General features: G+C 38.0%; 1 protein-coding gene across 1 annotated transcript; it reads right to left on the minus strand.

Annotated features, from left to right (window-relative positions):
- Positions 1-8671: 8671 nt before the first annotated feature.
- LOC119765955 lies at positions 8672-11214 on the minus strand. Its single transcript, XM_038250241.1, has 4 exons — positions 11206-11214; positions 9908-9967; positions 9694-9845; positions 8672-9631 (listed from the first exon to the last, which is right to left on the minus strand). Exons 1-4 carry the CDS (start codon positions 11212-11214, stop codon positions 9508-9510), a joined length of 345 nt encoding a protein of 114 aa, XP_038106169.1. The 3' UTR covers positions 8672-9507.
- Between the last annotated feature and the right edge of the window lie 89 nt (positions 11215-11303).

Raw genomic sequence — 11303 nt, forward strand, 5'->3', positions numbered from 1 at the left:
GAGAAAATTTTCTGATTCTAGCAAAACTGATGCCCCAAACAGCGACATTTTTCACCAAACCAGTGTTTTTTTTTCATTGGTTTGGTAGAATTTCATCGGTTTCCAAACCAGCGAAAAAAATTAGCGATTCTAGGTAATTTTTGTGCAGGCTGAGAAATTAGCGACATTTTTCGCTAGTTTTAGCGAACTTTATCGCGATTTGGCGATGGATCCCCTTTCCGTGTACAAAATTATATCGTGAACACCCTTTCATGAAATTGGGAACCACGGACAAAGTGTTCAAATCCCATGGTACATTTTTGAAAATCGTATCATGGCAATTGAACACTTTGTTCGTGGTTCCCAATTGCCTGAACAGCTGTTCACGATTTTGGGAACTCGTTTTTCTCCGTGTACAGCTAGGTGTTACAATTTAACAGACAGATTTTTTTGTATCGTTTTGATTTTTTTTGGTTACAAGGGATCATCTTGCGGAATTAAAAGAAAAAAACATCTTCTTTTCAGTAAAGGATTCTGTTAAAACGCCCATCCAAACATTATATTTTTAAAAGAGTCTTATTAACAACATAACATCAAACATCTATTTATTTTATGCATTTTTCACGAAAATTTTAAAAAGGAAAGTTTTTTATTCGTTCGTTTTGGTTCATCCAGCTTTAATTTTAAGGTAATTACAAAAAACGTTACTTAATCCACCTTTAGGTGGTTGGTGCCCTCCTCATATTCATAAAGTCAATACATTCAGTAAAAATAGCAACATGTTTAACAAATCAACTTTATTACTCATTTCTTTTGATAGGGTTCACAGACCTTAAATATTTCTGGCTCATCGACAAGGTCTGATAAAAAACCTATCCAACGATAGTTCGCATAGATGATTCAGGCAATATTTCTATCACAATATATGAGATCCGGCCTCCAAAAAGTGTATAAATAACACTTAACTGCTAATAACTTTTGATAGGGTTGTCAGATCTTCGATGTTTTAGGCTCATTTGAAAGGTCTTTTGATTATCTAACTAACGACGTGTCGCATCAGGGACCCGGACATCATTTTCATCGAAATATCTGAGATCCGGCCTCCAAAAAGTGTATAAATAACACTTAAGTGCTAATAACTTTTGATAGGGTTGTCAGATCTTCAATGTTTTGGACTCATTGGAAAGGTCTTTTTAATACCTTTCTGAAAATGTATAACATGATAGGTTTTCTAGCATAACCCTTTTACAATCTTCCGGACATTCGCCAAAATCTTTTTTAGCATGACTTTTGAAGTACTTAACTAAACTTGCTGATTTTAAATAGAGACCTATGGGACCCCAAGACGGATCGAATGAGACTAATACGGTCAAAATCGGTTCCTCCAGTCTGGAGATAATCGAGTGACATTTTTTTTGTCCACCCACCTACACACATCCACACAGACATTTGCTCAGAACATGATTCTGACTCGATATGTATACGTGAAGGTGGGTCTACGAGGGCAAACTAATAAGTTCATTTTTCGAGTGATTTTAAAGCCTTTCCTCAGTAAGGTGAGGAAGGCAAAAACGGTAATGATAGATTAAAACAATTTAAATAGTAAAAATAACTGAAGAAGGCAATAATTTAAAAATATTGTTTTAATTTTTCTCCAGAAAAAATATCATATTTCATCATTGCTCTAAGAATTTAAAAAAGAAATAAAGAAACATTTTAAAACCTCTTTTGTTTGACTTATATTGAAAATAGCAGCTTGTTTCTCAACAAAATACAATGCAAATTTCAAGGCAAATTACACTTTTGACATTGTGGCCTCCAAGAGAGCGTCATTTTTACACTAAAAAAACCCATTGCTATTTCTTCGAAGTCAGTAAAAAGCAATGTTAAAATAAATGATCCAATTTTCGATGAGATTTTGAATGTATTATAATTTCAATGATGCACAAAATATACTGTAGATACATAGTGGCCATTTTTGTTCCTTTTCGTTCCGCTGAATATTTTAAGTAACATGACAGAAGTCTGAAGTATGCAACTTCGAAATAAAATATATTTTCTAGAGGTCAGGAATTTATAACTGCTTTCACTTGAAAACAGAGAACTAAAAAATAAAAATAAATAAAAATTGAGCTACATACTACAGTTACAGTTAAACTGACTTCAATTGTTAACCAGATAAGATTTCAATTAAATTTTAACTCGAAAAATTTTGAAAATCTTATTTCGATCAGATTTGTGGGATAAAAAAATATATCAGCATCATGCAGAACTATTTTGACGCACGTTATTTTTTTTTAATAAAAATTGGATCATTTGATGCATCTGTGCTCTCTTATGCTAACTAGATAGGAAAATTAACGAGCTTAGTACAATGGAGCACAGAAGCATCGAATTGTCAACTAAAATAGGAAAATACTGCCTCCAAATTGCCTGTTCCATTATTGTGGGATGTTATTTAACTACTTTTTTCACAACAAAAACTATCAGACATTTCATAAAACATAACTAAGCTTGAGTTTCGTTGGTTTCAGCTCGTGAAGCCATTATTTTGTAAAAATTATGTACTCATGGAGAGAACCAGAGTTTGTTTACATCCGTACGAAAAAAGTGTTCCGAATTTGTTGTTTTCAAGGGTCTTAGTTTTTTTTCCAAAAATTTGATGTAAAGGTTATAATTTGCAGTTGTTTGATAGAGCATTTGAAAGATTAAGCGAATCATTAAGTTCAATTATTGATTTGCTATGATTTTTTGAACATTGGCCGATCTGTAAACTGTTCCGAATATGAGGGATGACTGTAGATCATATATCAGATTATCAGATTTTAATATTTATTTTTGATAACATCAATTTCTGAAGCAATTGGAAATAGATCTGCTTAATGAAAATTCACTTTTACAATTAAGGTATGTAATGTAACAAAATGAAAATCATGTTGACATCGTTAAATAATTCAAATAGTCTTAAGCACGAAGAATTGCTTGATTTCGTTTAGGACCTAGTCATAAAGATATTCCAATTTGCGGTAAAAGAATTATGGAGCACTGGTGCAACAATGGGTGTTAGAGAGTAAAATATGGAAAAATGGAAGACTGATTGTGAAAAGATGTTAGTTAATCTTATAAATAGAAAAGTTTCAACCAGAGTAAAAAATACAAAAATCGAGTGACTGAAATATCAGAGAACTGCTCAGCTCAAGTTTTAAAATCTAGCTTTTGTGACCATGTGGTCCCTGGACAACTCTACAAAAGAATTATTGAAAACATCAGAATATTTCAATCCCTTGCTGAGATAAAAGATAAAAAATGCTGGATTTCCTACACAAAACTGGTTGCACCATGTGTAAGTGTATTCAATTGATAACCCCTGAAAGTAAACCTGGAACGAAAGCGTAGCACACGTGCTAAGTTGTGTTCAAATTGGCTTCTTTGATCTGATAATTCGCAAAATTTAATACTACAAACATATTTGGAAAAATAATAATGCTAATGATTATAAGCAATTCGTTATACATAATTTTGTTCAATTTTTTTTTTTATTTTTTTGATTAGCTTAAAATCTGAAAGAACTTTAAAAGAACTCTCAAAAATTTCTCAAAAAAAAAAAAGAATGCTCAACCAGCTTACCCGTAGCAATTTTCCACCAAACATCGGCCCAGTTCGGTCGTGGCACATGTCGTTTGATATCTTAATTTGTTTCTGTCAGAACCACATCAGCACTGATGCTGCTGTTGCTGACCTGTCTAGGCCTCGTCCGGTCGGTGGACGGACGTCACACCACTCCGGACGACGTCCTTATTGTGGATGCGAACTGAAACGGATCAAAAGGCCGAACCAATCGAGGTGGGGTTTTTTGTAGCGACCTGCTGGAGTTCACTGTGTGGAGTGGTATTGACGCCATCAAACTTTTACTGTGGTGTGGTGTGGGTTTTGGAAAGAATTGATGTTCGAGAATTTTAGCAGTCAAAGATTTATCTGGTAAATCCACACCAAATTACGGTTTCACTTTTTTCCGAAACCTTCGTCGAACATCCAAATAACACGTGTCCTGCGGAGACCACCATTCGGAGGGTTTTTGTCACGCTGGAGGTTAATCAAATTTTCCTTGGGAGCGTTTCTGGGAAGGGTGCCCCCCAAAAAAGCAAGGATTGGCAGCTCAACGAAATTTGCCTAATAGCTTGACGACACCAGCAGTGGGAGGGACTAATGACGGTGGCTGATTGAATTTGCAAATAGATCGATGGCAGTCGGGATTTGTACGATGCAATTTGGAGGGTTTTAACTAATCTGGTGAGGTCAAGTTACACAGAAAAAAAAAATCCGGTAAATTTACATCGTTTATGATGTACCAAAAGATGCGAATTTACATAACTTTCAACTGAAATTTAAATGCCATCCGATGTAAATGTTTCGAACAAAAAGGGCCACGAAAACATGTAAATTTCCGATGAAATCTACGTAAATTTACCCAAGCCCAAATTTTTTTTACCCCGTTGAATCTAGAATCTGATGTAATTTTCAAATACTTTTTTGCCAGATGTGAAATTGACGTATGGTAAAAAAGGTTTGGAAGTTTGTATCAGATTCTAAATTCAACGGAGTAAAAAATGGAACTGTGAAGCCACAAAGTTAGACTTGCCTGTGATTTCAGCCTGTCTCTCTATTGAACTGATGAATTGAGACGCAATCTTCCTGGTTCGCTTGACGGTTCTCACCAGTTGTACAATTGTTGTGATCATGTGACTATTATGTGCAGCATTCTGAAAACACGACTCTGGTTGAAGGGAGACGTACAGAACGTGACATCTACGAGCAAGCCCTGAAAATGTATGAAGTTGAGTTTGTACAACGGCAACATAAAAGTAAGGATGTAAAAAAACTTACGGCAACGCGTATTCTTTTCTGGTTTCCTGCTGGAGCTAAATTCCGATGTGCATCAGCCATGGCGTATCAAGAACGCGAAGATTCGAATTGCCAACACTCCGGGCAAGACTCGATGGCGAAGATTGTCTCTGCGATCTGATAGAGCTGCATTTTAGCGGAGATCCCCTAGGAGAGGCGTGCACTTTCGTGATCCGTAGGGCCACCCAGAACTACCCCCTTGCCATGCCGTGTTTAAGCTGTCCGCGGAAACCCTGGGCAAGGTATCGAAGGTAATGCAAGCATTTGGCCGCGCTCTACTCCACATAAGATGACGAGAGCCGACAACGGATGATCTGGAGTCCTTTCTTGGTTTCTGATTCGGAGACGGAGCAGAGGCCAAAATGCATCATTTCGCCATGATAAACTGCTGTCGATCACGTGTCCTCTTGCTTGCTTGGATGCCTTCTGATCCTTGAATCGTCCAACACCTAGTTGTGGTCTCCCCCAGCGGCTCATCGCCGTGCAGCGTCACCTCCCGGTGTTTTGCGCGCATCAGATGATTCACGATGTGCGACCCGGACGTGCTGCCGCACCCGTTGTCGAACCATTTCTTGCAGATGTTGCATACCACGACCGTACTCGGCTCATGAATGCGGCGGTAACGGGACGCGTGCTGCGGCAAGTCCTTCTGCTGGCCACCGAGCGGTCCATCATATTCATTCTCCTAGAACTGCAGCTCGCCGATGGCGGACGTTATGCCGCCGATTTCCAACGCCTCCGACCCGAGACGACACCCAAACCGGATGGGCTGTGTCGGAACAAGGGAAATGTTTAGATTCTTGTGATTTTTTCTAAGGTCCTCCGGCGACACCGGTTCCACTGGTACCGGATGCTCCCGCTCTTCCCCGAGGTGGTTAAGCTTCGAAGCCAACGATCCACCACGAAAAACGAAAAATAAACGCCAAATTAGGTTTTACACCGTGACGTCATTTGACAGCTCGCGTGCACTGTTTACATAGACTTAGTCGCGTTCGAACGGAAAGTGCTGGGTATTTTTTTAATTCAAAATCGGCCGAAATTACAAAAGTCAAGTGGTAAGTAAATTGTTAGTGAATTTATTTGCAAGATTTCAAGTTTTTTTTTTAAATTCATTGCAGGAAACCGAAGGCGAAGTGGGTGGCAAATTTGTCTACATGCTCGCTGAACCCGAACGAAAACGAAGCCGTGCTGCTGGCGGAGATGGTCAAGCAATGCCTTGTTCCGACGCTCTGCCTGGAATGACCTACAAGGAACCGATCACCAAGGACATGAAAGACCCAGAAAACTACCGCACCGTCTTCCGACCGCTTATGCTCCAGATCCAGCTCCCGAGGACATGGTCAAGTTCAATCTCGAGCGCTGCAACCTCGCCCTCCTCCACCAGCAGAACACCGGCAGACTCTTCATCGTCCTGTTTGAGAAGAAAAAGAAGCTGCTCTCGGAGGTTTTCCGTTGTCGAAGGCCTGCGAAGCGGAAACACTCCAAAAAAGCTAAAACGCTACCACCGCAACCCGCTCAGGCCTAAGAGGGTCTCCAGATTGTAACGGATGTACCGGCGCAGAATGGAGTACGCGTATCGCAAGGAACGACATGATCAAGCTGCTGTTTAAAAACAATCCGGAGAAGCCGCCGGAAATCGAAGAGCTGGGCGAGGAAGGAGTTGGAACCGTGCAGATGTGTGTCGGAGTATCGGCACTCCTCGTGGGCGATTCTTGACATGGGCCTGACGGAAAAGGACGGTTTGTCCTTGGTTCAAATAAGTACGAACTGGTAGTTCGGTTCAAAAAACAACTGGTCTCCGGCACCTGGCAGCGAGGGTGCTTCAATCTACAACCAACTAGAGACGTGATCCTGGTTTCTAGTTTAATTGCTGGACAGTAATGATATTATAAAGTTTTTGAGATGTTATTAACCTTGGAATGTTAAAATCCTGTTTGGCTTTATTTTAATCAGACGTTTTTATTTCTGACATATAAAATCAAACTTTTTTTTTAGTGAAAGAATTTATTTATCCTTAATAATCTAGCAGCTCCTTGACGACATGGTCCGCTAGACTGTAGTTGATTAGCATTCCGTTGTGGTCCTTCGGGTCAATCCGAATTGCAGGAAGGGGTTGGCGTTGGCCAACTACTTCATCTCGCTCGTTATTTCGAAGAACCGGGATCATTTAGGGTGGCCACTCAAGTCGGGAATTTGCCAAGATCCGCAAAAATCGGGGAAATGTCGGGAATTTGTTATTTTTTGTCAAAAAGTCGGGAATGCCAAGCACATCTGAACATTATTTTCTAACTCTTGAATAATTTTGTAATATTTTGCGCAATCTTCAAATTTATTTCACTCAATTTGTCTTTTGCAACATACTTTAAATTTAAGATTTCTTCTGATATTTTAATCTATTTCAGTGTGAAAAGGCTATTTGAGATTATTATTAATGTGATTACTGTTGCAAAAATATTTTTTATAGTTTTTGTCACACTCTAAAGGAATTCTGCTAACTTGAAACATTATAAAAAACAATTATAATTAACAAAAGTTTTTGAATTTTATAAAACCCTGATATTTATACCAAATAGCTCCATATATTTGATTAAATGAAGTTAAAACTCAATAAATGTGCCAACACTCAGTTTTAATTATTGTTTCGGAAGATTTACATAGATATAGAAAAGTTCATTGAAGAAAAATCAACGCGTCACATATTCAGGGAAAAATGTGGTATTTCTAAATACCCCTTGATTCAAGGATTGGTTTAGTTTATTTTAAGTTTAAGTTAGTTTTAGGTTGGGTTATGTTTTCTTAACATTTTTTTTCCTCATTGTACCTAGTGTTACAGAAATGATAAATCATATACTTTTTAGGTTATGAAAATGAACAGTGTTTAAATCACAAAAAGCTAACTAAAGCTGCAGGTGATCCACTTATTATGTAAATCAAATGTAATTATTATAAGAAAAATTCAATAAAGTATATTTAATAAAAAAAGTGAAAATCCCTAGGTTCTGGGTATATTCTAAAATTTGGTAAAATCTTATAAAAGGACATTATAGCCTAACTCATTCCATATGCAATGACGATTTTTTTTGGAAGAAAAATTATAATTTTCGCCAGCCTGTAAGGAATGGCCATAATTTACTTTTACACCCCAGCATCAAACTTTTATGAATAACTTGAATTTTTTTAAAGATATTTGAATCCGCCAAATTAAAATTAAAATCCAAAAGTTTTTCGTTTAGAATGAATAAAATTAATAACTTTTACGTATTAAAAATATTATGAAAAATATTATAAAATTGCAATAAAATAAATTCAAAGAACATTGGACTAAGTTATTACAAATATGTTTAAAGGATTTGCGTCTTCAAACATTTCGCATCAAATTAGTGGTAAATTAGTCTTATCAAAATAGGGTTTTCAATGAAGCGAAAATTCTATAGATCAACCGACGACGATCAACATTGATTCAAAATATTAAATATCAAAATTCAAAAGAAGGAAAAGGGAATCAGGTAAATTTTTTTAAAGCGAATTCCTTAACATATTTTGAAGTTTTTTGATAACTGAAATCATGACAAATTAATAATATTAAAAAAGTTTCAATCCTTTTTCAAAGCCAGTAAAAACAAAATCTTAATGTTTCTTTTTAAAAAAAATCTGATTCATAATAATGAGAGCTTTCCCCTTTGTAACATTTTTTTAAAAATTTATTGAAGTAATTTTTACTTAAATTGTCAAGGATTTAAATTTCAAAATTCATAAAAAATAATTTGAAATCATTCTTTAGATTAAAAAATGGTAACTATTTGAGCATCTGGAAAAGTCAGGAAAAAGTAGGGAATTTGAAAATGGGATTTCAGTGGTCACCCTGGGCCTGGGATCACCTCGTAGGAGCAATCAACGCCAACGTGGCAGTCGATCGTCGACTGCATGTAACTTTGGCCACTCTTGGTAATCACCACGGCAACCAGACGATCTCCGGTATCCGTGATTCCAGAACTGACGAAGAATGGCTGTAGATTGAAGCACCCTCGCTGCCAGGTGCCGGAGACCAGTTGTTTGTTGAACCGAACTACCAGTTCGTACTTATTTGAACCAAGGACAAACCGTCCTTTTCCGTCAGGCCCATGTCAAGAATCGCCCACGAGGAGGATAATAGTTCCGCACCGCAAACGGATCCGCCGATACTCCGACACACATCTGCACGGTTCCAACTCCTTCCTCGCTCAGCTCTTCGATTTCCGGCGGCTTCTCCGGATTGTTTTTAAACAGCAGCTTGATCATGTCGTTCCTTGCGATACGCGTACTCCATTCTGCGCCGGTACATCCGTTACAATCTGGAGACCCTCTTAGGCCTGAGCGGGTTGCGGTGGTAGCGTTTTAGCTTTTTTGGAGTGTTTCCGCTTCGCAGGCCTTCGACAACGGAAAACCTCCGAGAGCAGCTTCTTTTTCTTCTCAAACAGGACGATGAAGAGTCTGCCGGTGTTCTGCTGGTGGAGGAGGGCGAGGTTGCAGCGCTCGAGATTGAACTTGACCATGTCCTCGGGAGCTGGATCTGGAGCATAAGCGGTCGGAAGACGGTGCGGTAGTTTTCTGGGTCTTTCATGTCCTTGGTGATCGGTTCCTTGTAGGTCATTCCAGGCAGAGCGTCGGAACAAGGTATTGCTTGACCATCTCCGCCAGCAGCACGGCTTCGTTTTCGTTCGGGTTCAGCGAGCATGTAGACAAATTTGCCACCCACTTCGCCTTCGGTTTCCTGCAATGAATTTAAAAAAAAACTTGAAATCTTGCAAATAAATTCACTAACAATTTACTTACCACTTGACTTTTGTAATTTCGGCCGATTTTGAATTAAAAAAATACTTAGCACTTTCCGTTCGAACGCGACTAAGTCTATGTAAACAGTGCACGCGAGCTGTCAAACAGAAATACACGATTGAGGTTAGCCGCGACGGCGTAAAACCTAATTGCTGAAAAGGTGCAACAATTTAGAAAAATACTTTTTTGATCTTGCAAAACAAAACAAACTTACCTTCGAGTGCTCACTTTGAACGGCTTGCAGTCCGAGGTCCTGGTTGCATGCCTGCTTCCACTGCCGGATGGACGAAATCCGGACGACTTTCTCCCGGCGAAAACTAAAACTACAAAAAACGCCTTCGACCGCAGTAGGCTGGTAGGCGGCCACTACCACTAACACAGACCAACACTGCTCTGACAAGTCAAAACAAAATATACACGTTGTGAGAGAATCAGTGAATCCGAGTGAGGTTACTCATTTTAAAATGATAATACTTGAGATAAACACTGAATTCAATGTCTTGATTTTCATTAGCGTGTAGTTTTTTTTTTTTTATTTCTGGGAAATTACTGATTTCACAGCTACGTGCACAATTATTGTTTTGTAATCATTTTGACAAGTCAATTTGTGTGTGTCAAATTTCATGAATGAGATTTACTTTTTCTATGAGATTTGTTTAGGTACTTTTTGAAATTTATTGAAAACGCGGAAAATGTGGACCAGCACCCAAGAAAAACATCAAAAACCATTGCAGATCGATTCTCGCTTGCTGCCATTTTATGGCCCGTGACGTGATCTTGTTCCGCAGACGTAACTTCTTGGTGATCCAGAACAAACGGAACTAGAACCCAGAAGCAGGAGCGCCTCAGCAAAACTATTCCGGTGTGCTTGGGCGTTGCGTTTCCCGAATATCAGGAACTTAATCTTCACTTTGATCCAGCAGGTATTTACGTAAAATGTTCCTTCCATTACTGAAATAACAAAGCAAAATTTTCAACTGGCTCTGCAAAATATTACAGATTACGATTTTTTATTGTTTCAAAACCCTACTTGTTCTGTTTAATTTAACGTGATAGAGCCGGAATATTTTCCAAACATTTCTGGGAAGTCACCAAAAGCACGGCAGTTCCGTTTTTCTTCATAGATTTCCGGCAACAACGGGAACCCTGCAGCTGGTGTCATTATTCATCATCTAAACACTTCAAAATGACTCTTCCACATATTGTTTACCTTTCAGCATTAAAACTCAACATAAATATTAGATAAACACGTCCGCTTCTTACGCGAAATACGATAATAATAATGAACTGTCATTGACAACATCTAGCATAATTGTAAAGTTGAAATTTACGTGCTTGGATTGGCTTTATTTTACATCGTTTCAAAGTTACATGCTTTTCATATTTTCAAATTCGAGTGTCACCAACAAAATAATGATCATTTACAAGTGATTTAAGAGTTACGTGCAATTTCAATTTACATGAACCATCTTTAAATGAAATACAACGATTTACATCGGTTTTCAAATTTACATCGAGCATGTTTACGATTGATACATGAATTCAGTGTCGTGTAAATTTACACTTTTTTTTCTGTGTAGCTAGTGATCTTCTGAAATATTTTTTAAAAT

The sequence above is a fragment of the Culex quinquefasciatus genome, chromosome 2 (genome assembly GCF_015732765.1).
Source record: "Culex quinquefasciatus strain JHB chromosome 2, VPISU_Cqui_1.0_pri_paternal, whole genome shotgun sequence".
NCBI classification, from domain to species: Eukaryota; Metazoa; Arthropoda; class Insecta; order Diptera; family Culicidae; genus Culex; species Culex quinquefasciatus.